The sequence below is a fragment of the Bufo bufo genome, chromosome 3 (genome assembly GCF_905171765.1).
Source record: "Bufo bufo chromosome 3, aBufBuf1.1, whole genome shotgun sequence".
Lineage (NCBI taxonomy): Eukaryota > Metazoa > Chordata > Amphibia > Anura > Bufonidae > Bufo > Bufo bufo.
In genome coordinates this window covers 137,237,096-137,257,321 of record NC_053391.1, presented here as the reverse complement: position 1 = coordinate 137,257,321, position 20,226 = coordinate 137,237,096, and the positions used below count along the sequence as shown (strand labels likewise).

The 20,226-nt window shown below is 41.8% G+C and overlaps 1 protein-coding gene across 1 annotated transcript in view; it reads left to right on the top strand.

Moving 5' to 3' along the window:
- GDPD1 (glycerophosphodiester phosphodiesterase domain containing 1) overlaps positions 1–12,855 on the top strand; it is a 137,661-nt gene extending 124,806 nt beyond the window's left edge. Inside the window, exons 7-11 of the mRNA XM_040423645.1 lie at positions 2,486–2,619; positions 3,317–3,376; positions 6,022–6,073; positions 6,622–6,792; positions 12,498–12,855. Of these exons, the coding sequence (XP_040279579.1) occupies positions 2,486–2,619; positions 3,317–3,376; positions 6,022–6,073; positions 6,622–6,744 (369 nt within the window). The 3' untranslated portion in view covers positions 6,745–6,792; positions 12,498–12,855. The remainder of the gene's footprint in view (positions 1–2,485; positions 2,620–3,316; positions 3,377–6,021; positions 6,074–6,621; positions 6,793–12,497) is intronic.
- The last annotated feature ends 7,371 nt before the right edge of the window (positions 12,856–20,226 follow it).

Genomic DNA, 20,226 nt, shown 5'->3' with positions numbered 1-20,226 from the left:
ATGTGCGTGAAAAACGTATTAAAACGCATTGCACTCGCGCGGAAAAAAATTAAACAACTGAACGCAATTGAAGACAAAACTGACTGAACTTGCTTGCAAAATGGTGCGAGTTTCACTGAACTCACCCTGAACGCATCCGGACCTAATCCTTGTGTGAAAGAGGCCTAATGGGGCCATTTATCAAACTGGTGTAAAGTAGAACTGCCCATAGCAACTAGGGATGAGCGAATCGACTTTGGATGAAACATCCGAAGTCGATTTGCATAAAACTTTGTTTCAATACTGTACGGAGCGCTCGCGCTAGAATGTATTGGCTCCTATGAGCCAAAGTTAGACATTTGTTGTAATAAGCAATATAATACTTGTGTTTGGAGCAGTGTGAAAAAAATAATTTTTATTGCTTGAAAACTGATCCTGAAAATATTGAGACTTCGCGTAAAACCTTCATAAATTGTTTTCTACTGTAAAAAAAAAAAACATTTCCAACTTGGAACCGAACCCGAGTTCGGGAAATGTTTTTTTTACAGTAGAAATCAATTTATGAAGTTATTACACGAAGTCTCGCGATAGTACGCGAATCTCGAGAGACTTTGCAAAGTAATAACTTTGGCTCATAGGAGCTCGTTCCGTACAGTATTGAAACAAAGTTTTATGCAAATGTTTCATCCAAAGTCGATTCGCTCATCCCTAGTAGCAACCAATCAGATTCCACATTTTCCAAAAGAACCTGTCTAAAATGAAGGGTGGAATGTGATTGGTTGCTATGGGCAACTAAGCCAGTTCTACTTTATACCAGTTTGATAAATGCCCCATAAGTTTACGCAATCTTCAGGATTACTTTATCTGCCTCATTGTGTTTTTTTGACTATAGCATGATTCAACCTTCACTGGGATTTGTCTCATGGCCTTCAAAATTCTCCTGTGTTCATAACATCAACGTATAAAGGAACATGTGGTAGGAGGGTGGCAGCTCCTAGTCAGAATATTAATGTATAATGTCTCTAAAACCTCATTGAAGTTAGATTTGCGCTTTAGAGTGGTTTGCCAGTCTGTTAGTATTGATGACGTATCCTCAGGATAGCTCATCAATATCAAATGACTGGGGGTCTGACAACTTGACCAGCTGCCGAGAAGAAGAAAAAACAGTGGATGGAGCTGGAAGCAGAAGGCTCCGTCCACTGTGTAGTGGCAGCTCAGCCCTCATTCACCTGAAGTGAATCCATTTTGAGAGTTTGGAAAGCCCCTTTAAGCATTTAAGATTATTGGACAGAATGGGAAAGGTCTTAAAACTTTATTACACTAATATTAAGTCCATTTTCCTTTAGAGTGTAATGTCTAAAAATGACTATGTGGTGGATTATGAATGCAGGAGAGTAACCAAATGAGAGTTAGACCCTTCGGCGCACTTAAAGTTAGAAACCCAAAGCCTCAGGCTGCACTACTGAGAGATTCTAACCTTACTGTTCAGTTTTGTCCTAGAAGCTTGCTGAAATTTTTTTGAAATTGCTGTCCATGTAGCTCAGATATCTTTCCGAACTAGATCCTTGTGGATCAGTATAGATTAGTCCCAGCAAGTTCTTACTCAGATCAGTCTTTTCAAATCTAAAAAGCCATCATATAATAATAGTCTGTGAGACAATAGCGGGATATACTCAGCGCTCCTGATCTACCACCTCAAGGTATTTTCTTCAGGACAGTCCACCACTTCAGAGTCTCTCTGACGGACATTTGTTCTCCTCTCCTCTGGATGCTGTCTATGGCAAAACCTCCCTTCAGGTTTTTGGACCTCTGGCAGCCAAGCATACTAATAGATGAAGAACCATGAAAAATGGAGCAACACTGGCTAGATTATGATATGCATGGAGCTCCACACTTCTTTATTGTACTTACAGGATAAAACAGTATTACAGGGGTTTTCTGAGAATCTGATATTGATGACCTATTCTCAGGATAAGTCATCAATATCAGATTGGCAGGGGTGACACCCGGGACCCCGCTATTTGAAGAGGGAGGGGAGCTCTGTTGAGTGACGAGGTCTCCCCACACCTTGCCAAGCGCAGCTTTGTCCTTTGTATAGCGGTTGTGCGGCTCAGGCTCTTTCACTTGTGAGTGCAGCGGCCTCTTCAAACAGCTGATCCGGGGGGCTGGGGGGTTGCTGGTTGTCGTACCCCCAACTATCTGATATTGATGACGTATTAAGGATAGGTCATCAATATCAGAATCTCGGAAAACCCCTTTAAAAAACAAATCACAGATGGTACCTGACCGGTTTAGCTTCCGGCTCTTTCATATGTAGGGGCATGTAGGGACTGATGTATCCTGATCTGCGAGGATCAAGTTCAGCGATATGTCTGTGCTGTATGGACCACATTTTCTAATGAATTTCATTTTCAACCTTCTGGCCTCTATGTATATTCGCTGCGGGACTTCGGCTGATCTCCTCACAGCAGAGTTTTATTTGCATTGTATGTATTTGTAATTCTAGAACGGCAGCATCCCTCTGCTTTTCTGCGTTCAACGGGTTCTGCTCCTGGTTGGACTATTCTACACAGGACTCCTGCCCTTCTTTCCGATTCGAGAACAATTCTTGGAAATTCCAATGCCTTCTATTATCATGAAGTAAGAAATATCACATTGCTTACATTTTAAAAGCAAAAGCTTACCTTTGATCATTCATATGAATGCTATGTGTGTAACATATGTATGTATACAGTCATTGATTGCAAAAGGTAGTGTGTGATGTGTTATCACTAGGAATTTAGGGAATCCCCTGGGGCGTCCCCGGGTGATAACGGCTGATCATGGGGTGTCTGCAATTTATCTGCTACAATCTGCTCTTTGTCAGGTTGTTTGGACAATTGCAGGACACCGAATAGCACATTGTAGACATCTGTGGATAGAGCTTATCATACTTCCATCACTGCCCCTCTGCAGGTCCTGGGTCTCCCCGCATCAACATTGACGCAGGTCAGATGACTGCTGTGGCTAGTCACTGGGGCACGTGACCCAGTGACGTGCTGCATGGGTGACACGTCACAGCTGTGGCAAGTGTTGATGCGGGAATACTCATGACCTACGTAGCTGGTGGGGCAGCGATAGAGCTGGAACCCAGTGGTGGGGATCAGGTAAGTATGATTGCCACCGTGGGTCTGGCCATGATGTGGCGTTTGTATAAAATAAAAAGAGAACAAACATTTGTTGTAATAAGCAATATAATACTTGGGTTTGGAGCAGTGTGAAAAAAATATTTTTTGTTACTTGCAAACTGATCCTGCAAATATTGAGTTTAAACTGTGTATTCTATGTCTTTCTGCAGGCTTAAAGATCCCTCAAAAATGAGCAGAAGTCACAAGCTTGTCGTGTGGCTGGCAGATGCGTAAGCAATGCTTTACCCATATTTATTTAAGAGGTTTAGTATGTAACATAGTAACATAGTACATAAGGCCGAAAAAAGACATTTGTCCATCCAGTTCGGCCTGTTATCCTGCAAGTTGATCCAGAGGAAGGCAAAAAAAAAACTGTGAGGTAGAAGCCAATTTTCCTCACTTTAGAGGAATAAAAAATTCCTTCCCGACTCCAATCAGGCAATCAGAATATCTCCCTGGATCAATTACCCCCCTCTAGTAGCTATAGCCTGTAATATTATTACACTCCAGAAATACATCCAGGCCCCTCTTGAATTCCTTTATTGTACTCACCATCACCACCTCCTCAGGCAGAGAGTTCCATAGTCTCACTGCTCTTACCGTAAAGAATCCTCTTCTGTGTTTGTGTACAACAAACCTTCTTTCCTCCAGACGCAGAGGATGTCCCCTCGTCACAGTCCTGGGTAAAAATAGATGATGGGAGAGATCTCTTTACTGACCCCTGATATATTTATACATAGTTATTAGATCTCCCCTCACTCGTCTGTTTTCTAAAGTGAATAACCTTAATTTTGATATCCTTTCAGGGTAGTTGCCCCATTCCAGTTATTACTTTAGTTGCCCTCCTCTGGACCCTCTCCAGCTCTGCTATGTCTGCCTTGTTCACAGGAGCCCAGAACTGTACACAGTACTCCATGTGTGGTCTGACTAGCGATTTGTAAAGTGGTAGGACTATGTTCTCATCACGCGCATCTATGCCCCTTTTGATGCAACCCATTATCTTATTGGCCTTGGCAGCAGCTGCCTGACACTGGTTTTTGCAGCTTAGTTTGCTGTTTATTAAAATTCCTAGATCCTTTTCCATGTCAGTGTTATCGAGTGTTTTACCATTTAGTATGTACGGGTGACTTGCATTATTCCTTCCCATGTGCATAACTTTACATTTGTCAGTGTTAAACCTCATCTGCCACTTATCTGCCCAAGCCTCCAATCTATCCAGATCCCTCTGTAGTAGTATCCTGTCCTCTTCAGTGTTAATACTGTCCTCTTCAATGTAAAATAATGGTTTTGCCTACATCTTCAGATTTTGTCAGAATGTCTGAACAAGCTAGTGTGCACCATGCTGTGCTACTTTGTCCGGTAAAATGTTGTGCTCCCTGACATAAACTCAAGGAACCCCATTATAGTCAGTGGAGTTCATCGGGCACCATTGGTTTCAGTTTTGAGCCAGGTCTGGCGCTTCTATCATTTTTGTTGGTCTGATCCTAGGGCGGAGATGTGAACCTAGCCAGCCAGCAGCCTGAACTGCTAACACAAGGATAGGTAGATTTCTATAATTTATGCCAAATTCTGACCCTATCATGTGGTGTCCAGAACTATCCTAGGTTAAATTTGCTTCTCTTAACAACCAGGAATATTTGAGGCTTAAAGGGTCAGTGAGCTTTCCAAACACTTATGATATGTTATAGAGACATATCAAAGGTTTTGATCAGTGGTGGTCTGAGTGCTGAGACCCCCACCGATCGCTGTAACAAGGAGAGAGAAGCACTCACATTAGCACACTCTATCTCCTCGCTGCAGGAGACAAGAAGACTATTGGCCCATCTCCTGCAGCAAGAAGATAGAGCACACTATGAGAGCGCTTCTCTCACCTTGTTCTAGGGATCTTGAGGGTCTCAGCACTCAAACCCCCACCAATCAAACAGTTTTAGAAAGCTCAGTGACCCTTTAATGACCATGAATTTTTTTACTGTAACATTCCAATAACTTTTTGATTTTCCTGTTGATGTAGGTAGATTTGAGGGCTTTTTTTTCTGTGGGTCAAGTTGTATTTTTCAGTGGCACCATCTTGAATATATAACATTTATTAATTAGCTTTTTTAGTGGAGGAAATGCAAAAAAAAATTCACCATTGGTTTTTGCGGATTGCTGCTTATTTTGTGGTTCGGTACAAATACGTGATACAAAATTAGTGTAGGGTTTTAGAGTGAAAAAAGTCATTTTTGTCTCACTGATTTCCGAGAGCTATATTTTACAGTCAATGTAGCCATACTTTGTTTTGCAGCATGACTTGCCGTTTTTATTAGTACCATGTTTGAGGTACATATGATTTATTGAGAACATTTTCAGTTTTTTTTTTTTTGTTTTTTTTTTACAGAGGGCAAATGCTTTCCGTTTTTTACGCAATGTGTTGTGTAGTTTAAAATTAACTTTTCTCTATAGGTTATTGTGATTGCAGTGATAACCAAATATGTATGGTGATTTAAATCTTTTTTTCTGTATGGGTGAATTGTATATTTGCACCAGTTTTTGCCCCATTTTCTGGTTTTGAACGTGATTAATGTTTCAGACCATTTTCTTGCCACTTTTCAAAAGTGATGAGAGGAGTTGTAAATAGTGGAAATTATAGTGCAGAGATGGCACGAACCATTGGCAACTTTCTAATGCCACTAAACTGGCGCTGCTCCTCATTTGAGGACAGAGATTGGTAAAGTAATACCTGGATACCATGAGAACTTCTCATCATGGTGACCAACATAACCAAAAGACAAAAGTACTGTATGTAGCTGAACAAGTAGAGTATTTCTCTGTCATTTGTATTCACCCTCAGTATTATCGGCTCTGGATTTCATGTGATGCGTTTCATTTGTTTCAGATTAATTATGAGAAAGTGCCTATTTGAGCACCTGAAAGCTCGAGGAATCCAGGTACATATCAAAAGAATATACCGTAAATGTATATGTGTATTATATATGTATAGATAAATGAACTTTGGGCAGCAGGGAGTAGTGAGAGGCACACTGATTTGTTTGCCACTTTCGGTATGTGCTAATATGTGGTTGTGGAGCATTCACTGCATAATCCAAGCAGCTCCCATGTGCTCCCACTACTTCTGCCCACCAGCTGCTGATTGGCAGATTCCTCATAAGAAGAAAACTAGGGAGAAAGCTGTCAATCTGTGGTAGTTGAATAGGGAGAGCAGCAGCCCATTGATAACTGTGACTCTTCTTATATAGGTGCTGCTTGGTTTATACACTGTGTTCTCCACAACCACCTAATATTAGCTGAAATTGTCACTACTTGATACTGCCCTTCACGAGGGCCGCATAAAGTTGATGGCAGGTTCCCTTTAAAATGATGACATAAGACTAGGATTTGCCACTGCTTCCTGATTATTCGGGGTCTGACTGCCAGGACACCCTATGACTGAAGGAGCTGCTTTACAGCCATTAATAACCTTGTCTTTTAATCACAGGTTTACATTTGGGTGTTGAACAATGAAGAAGAATATAAAAGAGCCTTTGATTTGGGTGCTACTGGTGTAATGACGGATTATCCTACACGACTGAAGGAATTTCTGGAGCTTTACGCTCACTGAGATAGGTTTGAAGAGCCAGTCACCGAAGTGACGTTACTGTACAATAAGGTCATCATACCTCATGCACGGCCGTCTAGTAAATACTTAGATACCTATACATATGTATTTAAGGGGATCTTGTATAGTTTACATCTGTAAATAGTACAGAATCAAGACAGAACCACTATGCCGTAAAGTCCACATCTGTTCCTATGGACTGTTTAGCGTGGAATGTGCACAGTATTTACTTAAAGGGGTTGTCCAGGTTTTGTTTTGTTTTTTAATGCCCCCCAGCGGGACCTATGAAGAGGGCTAAACCTTCTCCTTGCCTCTCCATGGCTCCTAGGCTGTCTTCACCAGATTTTCAGTCCCCGCCAATAAACTTGCTGCGTGGACAGCGTGACGTGCACTGCTGCAGCCAATGACTGACCTCAGTGGTGACATGCCCCAAGCTGAACATCACTGCTCGGTCACATGCCACTTGGAGGACACGTCAAAGCAGGGGCCGGTCATTGGCTGCAGAGGCCCACATCCATGCAGGAAGTTAAAAGAGAGTAACCAAAAGTCTGGTAAAGACAGCTTGGGAGCCATGGAGCCCGATTAGGTCTTCAGAAGTTCTACTGAGGAAGAAGGGGGTATTTAAAAATAATTCTGCACAACCTCTTTAAGAAAGAATGATACTTTCACATATAATTAAATCAGATTCATATTATTATTGCAGAAGGATGTGCACAGAATGACAGCCTGTATGATAATCCTTTATATAAAGGTGTTCTCCTGAAGTAAAAAAAAACCTGTATTGAAGTGAGCATACTATATCTCCACACAATGTGAACCTCAGCAGCAAGTGGGACATCTACATTGGACCTTAGTCCTGTTGTGGCCTAGACTAGTAATAGTGTGAAAACCTAGGCCCAGGGGATGACTCTTGCTCATATTTTCTAATGAATTTTGGTCTTCAGGAGCAACTACAGGGATCTCAACTACAGACACTCCCGTGTTTTTAAAGGGGTCGTACAGTTTACCTGCCCAAAAATCCTGAAATGTGAAGATTGGGTACTCAACACTTATTCCCTGTCGCTCATGACCACTGCAACCAATTACTGGCCTCAGCATTTTACAGCAGTGATATTTACCGTATGTTCATATTTTTCCACTATAGAGATGCGGTATGTGAGCTCACTTCAATAAACTTTTTTACTCCCTGTGGATCCCTTTAGACCTCGTGGAGCCTTGCTGTCCACTTAGAAATAAGCAAGATCCCAAGGTATAAAGCGTGATTAGCAACATACTGACTTTCAGAAGTACACGTAATAGTAATGGTCACTGCTTACTCATTGAATTCATGTTCTTGATTTTATTTTGAGGCCGTCAGTCTGGAGACAGTAAAATCTAACTTCTGATCGTTTTCTATGACTTTGATATTAACAGTCTTTATGCATTGAGATTCTTTCCTAAGACGCCACTGACTTACACTCCCAAAGACTTCTGTATTAGACACGTGCATTCAACGCCGTCTATACAATCCGTACAATATACAGTAACTGTTCTGTTCATCTACAGTGCAAGTGATTTCTTAATGTCCATAATACCCAATTATTTTGCAGAATACAAATCCCTGTATGGCAGCCATTTTTGTACCACAGACAGTTATCCATCTTTCTTTACCGCTGTAATTCATATATTTCGTATTTTTGTAAATGTAAAACTGCATGTAGTTCACCCAAAGATATTTAAAAGTGTGTTCCAAGTGTTTTATACTGGTGACCTTTCCTCAGGATAGCTTACCAGTATCTGATTGGTTGAGATCCGACTACTGGTCCCCCCCGCCATTCAGCTATTTGACGAGGTCGCCAAACTCTGTTGAGCGCCAAACTCTGTTGTGACATTCATCTGTCACATGGCCTATGTGCAGCTCAGTCCCATTCAGTTGGGTGAGCTGCTCTTCAAACATCTGATCGGCCAGGTTGCCGGGAGTCGGACCCCCAATGATGACCTATCTTGAGAATAGCTCGTCAGTATAAAACAAGCAGAAAACCCCTTTAAAGAGTACCTCCACTTTATATTTCCAGTGTGCATATAGAGAATTATAGCAGATTTACACAAGACCGCTTTTTAATATACAGTGCCTTGCAAAAGTATTCACCCCCCTTGATTTTTTTTGTATTTTGGTGCCTCACAACCTGGAATTAACATGGATTGTTTGAGGATTTGCATCATTTAATTTACAGAAAATTCCCACAACTTTGAAGATGTTTTTTTTTTTTTTTATTGTGAAGCAAACAACAAATAGGACAAAATAACAGAAAAGGTCAATGTGCAAAACTATTCACCCTTCTAAAGTCAATACTTTGTAGAGCCACCTTTTGCGGCAATCACAGCTACAAGTCGCTTTAGATAAGTCTCTATAATCTTGCCACATCTTACCACTGGGATTTTTGCCCATTCCTCTTTGCAAAACTGCTCCAGTTCCTTCAAGTTAGATGGTTTGCGCTTGTGAACAGCACCGGACCAGAGGGGCGGGGCTTGGCACAATGTGTTTCCGCCCCTCAGTGCGCTCTGCATAATCACTGAGGCTGGCTGTGACGTCACCGGGCTCCCTGCGAAGCAGAAGCAGCGGCTTCGGTCTGTAGAAAGTGAATCTTTGAAAAGTGGCACTTCCGGCAGAGAATTTAGGACAAGAAAACGGGGCATCAGAAAAGTCTTGCAAAGGTACGACAGGACTGTATGTAATATTTATGTGCTCTTACAGCAATGTCCCCAATCCCGGACAACCCCTCTAAGGTTGTAATGTAACAAAATACGAAAAAAGTCAAGGGGGGGTGAATACTTTTGCAAGGCACTGTATATTTATTACCCATCTCCTTCCATTTTGCTTTTGCAGCTGTATGTATATTATTTTCCTGCCATTCAAAAACTTTTTGGTTGGCGAGACAGCTGACAGTGACAGCCTGCTAGTAAGCTACATTTACATTCAGCAATAATCATCACTGCTGTATGGGAATGAAGGATCACTATCACGATCGTTCGTCCCCCATACAGTTTCATCGTTTTTTAGCCACTCATCCCGTTTTTACGCAGGGCGATGTGCTGCCAAGAAACAATGATGGGCGTTTAGACGTTATTCACACTGTGTTTGCAGTTCACATTCAGCCTATGCATCCGAAAATGCTGCAGGCGCATGCGCCAAATGTGTCTACAGACCTGATGTCTGGCTGGTTTTATGTCAGCATGCATTTTTTTTAAATGCATTGAAAAGGCCTCTTAACAACCCTTTCCAATTTAGAGGCATGCTGCAAAAATTGACATACAGACACGCCCTCAGACAGACGGATCTCAGACACCCAGCTGTATTATGCATATGTTTTCCACAGAGCCGTAATACAGCTGCCGAGGTGCATGCTCTACCCTACCTCTCTGTGCCTCCATTTTCATACATACGTATAAATCTGTACATATACAACACAACCAAAATTGCTATATATATATAATTCCCATATACTGTACCTGAGAGACAGTACAGCAGCATACAAAGGCTGTACAGGATCTGTCTTCTGCATGGCGGAATTACACATACAGCCATGTACTGTACACACATGCAGAGATGCACACACATGCACTTACTAACGCAAACCCTCATGCAGAGATAAGACACTTAAAGGGAACCTGTCATCAACTTTATGCTGAGCTCACTGAGGAGAGCATAAAATAGTGACAGGAATGCTGATATCAGTGATGTGTCACTCATGAGCTAATGGCTGGGAACCAGCATCATCATCATTACAGCTCAAGCCTTGAGAAGAGTCAAATCTACCTGAGAAGAGTCCTGGTTATCATAATCTCCTGCTCTCCCTCCCATCTGCTGATGATTGGCAGTTCTCTCCTAGAGAGAAAGGGGGAAAACTAGGTAGAAGACGGTCAGTCATCAGCAGGTGGGCAGGAGATCATGAATAACCATGACTCTTCTCAGGAGGCCGTGACTCTTTTCCAGGCCCAGTCTGCAATGGTTGTGATGTTGGTTCTCGGTAACAACTTACTTTTAGCTTTTAAATGACAGACCGCTGAAATCAACTCACCTGTCTCTACTTTATTCTGCCGTTAGTATGGACAGCACAAAGTTGATGACAGGATCCCTTTAACTGAGTGCAGGGCACAAAAGCAGGAAAGCAGCCATCTTTATTATAGAAAAACCATACAATGCTTATGAACGGACTCTTGTTATATGACATATACTATGTCATTTTTTTATATAAAAGTGGAGGTACTCTTTAAAGAGGACCTTTCACCTCTCCTCACATGTCTGGTTTAGCAACTACTAGCATCCACCATGTAATAACAATTCTGGAGCATCTATTCCTATGACTTCCTATGTTGTGCCATTCCTGTATTATTTCCTTCGAGAAGCTATGAAGTTTACAATGAATGTACAGATGGGTGTTACCAGCTGGGGAGGTGTCCCTGCACAGTCTGACACTCTCCAATCAGTGCTGCCCGTGTCAAACTGTGCAGGAACAACCCCCAACTGGTGACACCCAGCTGGACCTTGACTGCAAACTGCTAGTAATTAATTCATAACTTCTAAAAGGAATGATAAAGGAATGCCAGCGCATAAAGTCATAAGAACAAATGCTCCAGAATTGTTATTACATGGAAAATAGAAGTAGTTACTAAAACAGACATGTCAGGAGAGGTGATAGGTCCTCTTAAAGGTAAAGCTGAGATTAGTACAAAGGCTACACCCATGGATACGACTGTATCCGTTTTGTGGTCTACAAATTGTGGATCCGCAAAACATGAATGCGGTCCGTGTGGCGTTCCCATTTTTTGCGGACCCATTGACTTTAATGGGTTTGTGTTCTGCATTTTGCGGACACAGTCTATCATTTTGCAGAATGGCTATACGAATGCGGAAAGCTTTGCACGTCCGTATGTGCGTTCCTCAAAAAGAACATACATATCCTATACTTGGCTGCAAAATGCAAACCATGGACCCGTTCAAGTCAAGGGGTCCGCAAAAAACGCAGATGCAACGCGGACGATATCCATATTTCGCAAATTGCAGACCGCAAAATACATACAGTCGTCTGCATTAAAGGGAACCTGTCACCAGGATTTTGTGTATAGAGCTGAGGACATGGGTTGCTAGATGGCTGCTAGCACATCCGCAATACCCAGTCCCCATAGCTCTGTGTGCTTTTATTGTGTAAAAAAAAACGATTTGATACATATGCAAATTAACCTGAGATGAGTCCTGTCCCTGACTCATCTCACATACAGGACTCATCTCAGGTTAATTTGCATATGTATCAAATCGATTTTTTTACACAATAAAAGCACACAGAGCTATGGGGACTGGATATTGCGGATGTGCTAGTGGCCATCTAGCAACCCATGTCCTCAGCTCTATACACAAAATCCCGGTGACAGGTTCCCTTTAAGGCCTAACCTTAAGGCATTGTTAATAGCTATTGACAAAATGACTGATGACAGCGGGCAATACTATGGTACTCATGTGTGTAACTAATGCAGATAGAGTGAGAATACCTCAGTCACTATGGGGGTATAGAAAATGATCCGAAAATACTGTTCAGACCTATGTATTTTACATAAGTTCATTTGTTCTGAATAAATCTTAACTACTGTAGACAGATATTTTGGAATATACAACTAGTTATATGTCCTTGGATATCCATTTATAAGATCGCAAAACTGTTTTAAAGTGTAGGGATGGCGGGTTATTTATTTGTTAATCTTGGTTGAATTTTTATCCTCAGTTGGAACATTGGAACCATAGAGCAGATGTGCATGTATGAGAGGCCATGCTGTGCGTGTGTCCATAACTCTGAGACCTGCGGTCACGTCACTGGATTACATGATAGGTTACTGGACAATTGCATGGTACATGAGCTAGCATGCCATTCATTCTGACTCATCATTTCTCTTGCATGCACCACAGCATATAGATCTAGCCCATTGTTATAAGGAATTCTTGCTGATATGAAAAGCCATGAAATATCTAAAAACAGCAGCAAGAAACCACCTGGACTCCAAAAATGTCTTCGCTCTGTACTAATTCTTCTATATAGAGTTTAGATCATGTGAAAATTATGTAATAAAATATTTTATACATTCACTGTGTCATCTGTCTTTTTGATTGAGTTTTCTGATATGATATACTATATGTGAAATGCTGATTTGATATACAGCTCCAATGCAGATGCTTGTGTCTCCATGGTAACAGACTACAAACAACCCCAGTGTTCTACTGTAGTCGTTAGTCCACTCCCTCTGCCCCTCTTCTTCTTTTGCTTTACGTATCTGTGTTCAAAGGAACCTTCTATCAGATGTTTACCATAGATTAATGCCCTATATTTGATTATTTTCAGCATTTTTGTATTTAAAAAAAGGGGTTGAATGATTTTCTTCATATCGTTTTTGAAGTCAATCCATGTATTCTAGTTCCTGTCCAGAGTCTTTAACGTCCTGTCTTGAATTTTAGCACGGCTGACAGTCTCACTTTACATTCTCAGACAGACCATCACTCAGGCCAGGCAGGTGTGAGGTGTGATGACTCTACCCCCTCTGTGGTATCTCAGTAGTGTTGATGGTCAGCACTTCTCATATTACACTCATCAATGCATTGCTTCTCTCTGTTCCTCCCTATACAAAGGACAGTACACAGTAAGTCAAGCTATAATATATGAGACTATGCACTAGATACCATAAATGTGATTGTACCAAAACACTTGTTGGAGGTTGCGCTGGAGGGTGGTTCAGGATGCCTACAGAAATGTCTCTATTGGGTCAGTATAGATTTTTTGTCATGACTACTGGTGCAGTTCAAATCAGTTTGGAAGTCTGTATATACTCCTGTTACTTTGTGTAGCTGGTACATCCATGTTATAGTATCTAGCACATACAATACCTTATAAAAAGTATTCACTCCCTAGGTGTTTTTCCTGTTTTGTAGCATTACACCCTGAAATTTAAATAGATTTTGGGAGGTTTGTACTATTTGATTTACTCAACATACCTACCACTGTGAAGATGCCATTTAACTGTGACACAATAAGGCTACTTTCACACTAGCGGCACGGACCTCCAGCAGGCTGTTTCGTCGGGTGAACAGCATGTCTGATCCGTCCTGCCGCTAGTGGCCGTGTGCCCCCCGGACTGCCGCTCCGTCCCCATTGACTATGATAGGGGCGGAGGCACGGCGAGAGGCTGCCGGAATAAAACTACGACATGTCCAACATTTATTCTGGCAGCCTCTCGCCGTGCGCTGCCATGCCTCTGCCGGAACTCCGCCCCGACCCCATTATAGTCAATGGGGACGGAGTGGCAGTCCGGGGGGACACAGTCACTAGCCCGACGGAACAGCCTGCCGGAGGTCCGTGCCGCTAGTGTGAAAGTAGCCTAACTAGGACAAAAAAAAAAGGATTCACTCCCTGAAATTCAATACATTGTGGAGCCATCTTTTGCTGCAATTACAGGTGCAGATCTCTTGGACTATGCCAAAACTGCTTCAACTCCATCGATAGATGGGATGTGTTGGTGTACAGCAGTCTTCAAGTCATGTCACAGATTCTCCATAAGGGCTCATTCACAGGACCGTATTTATCGGTCCGCATCCGTTCGGCAATTTTGTGGGACGGGTGCGGATCCATTAATTTCAATGGTGCCGCAAAAGATGCGGACAGCACACCGTGTGCTATCCGCATCTGTAGCTCTGTTCCGCTGCCCTGCAAAAAAGATAGAGCATGCCCTATTCTTGTCCGCAATTGCGGACAAGAAAAGGCATTTTCTATCGTAGTGGTGGACATGTGTGGTCTTACACTAGGCCATTCCAAGACATGTAAATGTTTCTCATTAACCTCTCCAATGTAGCTTTAGCATTATGTTTAGGTTCATTGCCTAGGTTTTCCTCAAGAAGTGCATTTTATTTACTGCCATCCATCTTTCCTCCAATCCTGACTTGTTTTCTAGTCCCTACTGATGAAAAGCATCTCCACAGCATGATGATGCTGCCACCACCATGCTTTCCTGTGGGAAGGGTGTTCTGGGGGTGATGGGAAGTGTTGTGTTTGTGCCACACATAGCATTTCCCAAGTTGAAACAAAAGTTCCATTTTAGTCTCGTGACAAGAGATGCTTTACATGTTCCACGTTTTTTCTGGTTACTCTTCCATAAAGCCCAACTTTGCAGACTGGACAGCTTATAGTGGTCCTGTTGCCAGATACTTCCATCTCCACTGTGGATCTTTGGAGCTCCTTTAGTGTTATCGTTGGTGTCTTTGTTGAATGTCTGTTCTATGTCCTCCTTGTCTGGTCTGTGACTTTTAGTGGGTGGCCTTCTCTTGTCAGGTTTTGTAGTTGGGTCATATTCTTCCCATTTCGAGATTATGAGATATTCAAAATTTGGGATATCTTTTTTTATGACCCAACCGTGTTCTTTACTTCTCCACAACTTGATCTCTTATCTGTTTGGAGAGCTCCTTGGTTGCTTGCTTAGTAGTGTTGCAGACTCAGGGGCTTTTCAGAACCAATGTATTCCTACTCCCATCAAGTGACACTTTGCACACGCAAGGTGTTATTTAATTATGTAACTTGTGAAGTTAATTGATTGGGCCAGATCATAGAGCTCATGCACACAAATTTTTTTTTGTCTTTCCCTGTTTTTTTTGCAGCCCGTATGTGGAACTATTCACTTCAACGGCGTCGCAGAAAAACCGTAATGACTCTGTGTGCATTCTGCGTCCTCATGTCCGTTCCGCAAGAAAGTAGAACATGTTTTATTATTGTCCGCATTACGGACAGGGATAGGATTGTTCTATTATGGGCCAGCTGTTCTGTTCCACAAAAAGATGCATGTACACGGCCAGGATCTGCAATTTGCAGACTGCAAAACAACAATTAAAAGGTTTCATAGCAAAGGGGGTGAATACATATGCACTCACATCTTTCCAGTTAATATTTCATAAAAAAAAAAATATTCATTCCACTTTTACAATTTGGACTTTTTTGTCCATTATATAAAATGTAGATTAAAAGCCATTTTAATTCCAGATTGTGATGCAACAAAACAGGCAAAACAGCAAGGAGGATGGATATTTCTGCAAGGCACTGTGTAATTATGGCTTGACTTACATAAATATACAAAAGACAGTACAGCATATTATTTTGATCGCATTGGATTATACCTGCCATGTTCTCCACCTGCAAATTGTTTTTAATATGTCTTCTTGTCACATATGTTTTAAGGTGATCAGCTTTGGTACAATATACATTTTGTGTTACTGGAGGTTGTTTTTCGTGGTTTGTTAATGATGTCTTTATTAATAGTGTCTTTATAAACTGCAGGTTTCTTTTTATTTTACATCCTTGTCTGTCTACTACATGTTTATCCAGGTCTATCACTGGAACAATAGAGCTGTCATTTTGTCAGTTATTCTAATGAGATTACCTTGCAAATAACATTTTCCCTTTTACAACAGCAGTAAACTGGTAATTTTTTACCTATTTATTTGTAAATTTAAAAGGGTTTTCCAAAACTTTAATAGTAATGGCCTATCCTCAGGATAGGTCATCAGTTTCTGAACAGTGGAGGTCTGACAGCCGGGACCCCCGTCGATCAGGCACTGGCACTCCTGTGAATGCTGCGGCCTTGGTAAGCACGGAGAAGGGGTGGTGATGTCACAAGTAAAACTGTCAAAGGTGGACGCAGCAGTGATGTCATAATGGGTACTGTCCCATTAATTGGATGCCACTTAATGCTACACTGTTCTGGTCATCAGAAAGAAATGTTACTTTGCAAGTCCTGAAAAAAAAATAGGATTATATTAATCCATTTTCTAATAAAATAATAATAATAATAGTGTCATAATGAGCAATGGCAGGGATATTGCTTAACATGCCGTTCCAGAACAGGTGATGATGTCACAGGTGGAAGTGTGGTTGGCAGTGATGTCACAAGGTGTCCTATTCCTATAAATTTGAATGCCAGTTCCTAGACTACTACTCCAGCAGAGATCTGGGTGAATCAGCCTGGAGGGTTAGTGAGGCCCTTCAAGGCTTCATGTTGTCCAAGATTAAAGACTGATATGTTCATTATGGCAGCCATGAGTACTATGCTGATGATCTGTGACCACAGAGACCTCTGTCCATTTTTCCTAAGCTATTGGAGCCGTTCTTCAATTCAGCTGCATTCAGTGTCTGAAGAAGAATGCTGTGTCTTCCGAAATGTTGAATTTTGTCTGGTAATTTAAAAAATATACTACGATTAATACAGATGAAGTCTCTGTGCGCTCTGTCTATTCTTTGGATAACGTGTTCACAGATCCTAGGGCAGAGTGATCTAAAGGACATGCACTAGTCCATGGAAAAAGTGCTGCTGTCTACCTTGAGTGATTTGTGGCACCTTTAAGGCTTCATAGCAAGTGATGACATTGGAGGTGTAATGTCATGGATTTGGTAATGTCATCAAGGTTGAAGGCATCAGGTGGCAGTCAAGGATATGGGGCACTGGAACTGACATGGCCTGATGTTTCACCGGTTTGATGTCCTAAAGGTGTGCAGGTCCTTTAAACTGAGCAGTAGCCAGACAGAAATGGCAAATTCACCCAGAAACAAGGGTTGACCCATACTGGGGGCTTGAACCCATACTGTAGGCCCTACTGAGCGATGATGGCATTGCTAATGCCTTGATGATGTGACTGCTGTTAATGTCATCTAGTAGGTACATTATTATTATTGTTTACGATGTCTGGACATGTAATAATGATTTAGTTTCATAAAATATATAAACTTTTGGTTTTGTATGATTTATAGATTCAGGAAAATGTAAAAAAACATATACTGTGATATGTCACCCCTACACAAGGAAGCTAGATCCTTTAGGGGGTTCCAAAATTAACAGTTAAATGTGTTGGGACACTTTAATCCTGCCCTGCTGAGTGAGGGATCCTCGTCGTATATATCGGAGACTTGCAGGCTTACATACAGTGGCTTATAGTGGTGCCCTGCTAAATAATACAGCCACCAAATAATAGTCAAATACGAGTTCTCCACAGTGAAAATTCAATACAGTTCAGTTCCATCCAGTGACTCACAGGTGAAGAATTTCTTTTTCTTAACTATCTGGGCCCAGACCATCATGACAACTCCATTGCTCCCAAAAAGTAATAGTAATCCTTTTGTGCCCCATACAGTACTAGTGCACTGTTTTACACCCCACAAAGTAACAATTCCCCTTTGTGCTTCTACATAGTAATAATAGCCTCTTTGTGCCTTCACAAAGTAAAACAAATTCCACTTTCTGCCCCACAGAAGTAATGGCCTCCTTTGTGCCCAGATAATTAAGCCCCCATTTATGTTGCATGCAGTAATAACAGCCAATATATGCCCCCAGTAGTAATAATCTCAGTTTGTGCCTCTCACAAATTAATAGTACCCCTTTGTCCTGTTGTGGAAAAATTATTGTTTGCCGTATGGTCGCCATCTATCCTATGGAGATGCGCAGATTCTTTCGCGTTCGCATCTGCGCAGAGATTGTAGCTGATTTGTGCCCGGCCTGGTATTACTGCAGGATACCAGTGTCATGGCGCCGGCTGAGGTGGGAGGGATGGGGACCGTCGAACAAAGGTTTCTTCATCCACGAGGATAAGTGCATAAGTGTGCGATGTTCACGCGATTATTCACATCTTCACTAGCCAATCACTTCATACCATAACCTGTCTCCTCATTGGTCATGATTGTAAGACCGCCTTCCAGCCAATCACTTCATACCATAACCTGTCTCCCCATTGGTCATGATTGTAAGACCACCTTCCATCTTCTGGTATAAATAAACCTTGCCTAGCTGTTGGAAGCAGGCACATTATTGGATCCTACTTGAGAACGTCTCTGTGACGTTATTTTGGAGGAATTGCGCACATATCGACGCACACTACACCAAGGATTTCCCGATTGTACTTCTGGCGGTCGTTTTCGGTTGTGAGAACGAGATAAAGGAGCAAACGGCGGTATCAGTCCCCCACAAAGCAATAGTGCCTGCTTTGTGCCCTCATAAAGTAATAATGCCTGCACACAGTGAACTTTTCTCCTTATGGTCCCCTAAACAAAAACAATGCTCACCTTTGCCAAAATTAATAAAACCTAATACCTAACACCATTTGCACGTCTGGCGGAGCATGTCAAAATCCCAATTCCCAACAGTGAGCTTGGCTTAGGCAGCACAATGACATCACTGCGTTGCAGCGACATGTATGCTAACACAACATTCATGTAGATCCTGTGGCCTACTAGAGTAAAGAGCGGGGAAAGGAGCTACTAGGTGTTCCCTGCTGCTCATAGTATTCAATTATATTGGCATTCAGAGGACACGGATACAATCTGGCAGTGACCCATCCATAATCTCTAAGAAACTGGCGAGACCGAGATATTGTATTACTTATAATTGGGTTGAGCCTATGGTCTGTTTAGCAATCATCGGCATCTGTTCAAGTGGGCAATGCTGCCACCTAGTGTGCAATATAATATTTCATTCCTACAAGGAATGCTCAGTCATCTGTAGACCTCAGGCACGTCTTGTTTGCAACCTTTTATTGTTTTATTTTGTGTCTTACTCCTGTATCTTAGATATTATGTTGAGCTACATTCTCATGAAAGTTGCATGTACTTATGACTTAAAAATGGCTTATTTCCAGTTGCTATCAGTGTTGTTGAGAAGTATCCCTAGCCTTAAGCCTGATTCAGACAGCTGTATTTTACATTCTTGTGCACGGACAGACCCTGGTCAATGGTGCAATTCACGCCTCAGTTTTTCTACATGGACCGATGATCTGTTAGATGCCTTTGTATAGGATTACAGTGATATTTATCTCTCATAGGCACCCATGTTAACAAAAAAAATGTATACTGTGTGGTATACAGTATGTTTTTTTTACTGGATGACTTTTTAAGGTTTATTGCAGCACACTGTGCTATTACATACATCAGAAAAGCAGGTATACCAACCCAATGGAGGTCATTTTATGGATATATTAGATGTATGCATCGTGGTCCGGAGCTTTCCAGGAAATGTGGTGTGAATCCATCCTAAGGGTACTTTTCCGGAAATCCGTATGCAAACGGATAGCAATTGTATCCGGATGCGGTCCGTCTGACAAATGCATTGAAATACCGGATCCGTCTCTCCGATGTCATCCGGAAAAACAGATCAGGTATTTATTTTTTTCACATTTTTAAAGGTCTGCACATGCGCAGACTGGGAAACCGGATCCGGTTTTCCGGAACACTTGGTCCAGCATTAATACATTTCAATGGAAATGAATGCCGGATCCGGCAAGTGTTCCGGAATTTTGGCCGGAGAAAATACCGCAGTATTTTCTCTGGCCAGAATGCATTAGGATAAAACTGATCAGTTCTTTTCCGGTATTGAGCCCCTGTGATGGAACTCAATATCAATCATTGCCTTCTTGTCAGAGTAGGTGAGAGTTGTATTTAC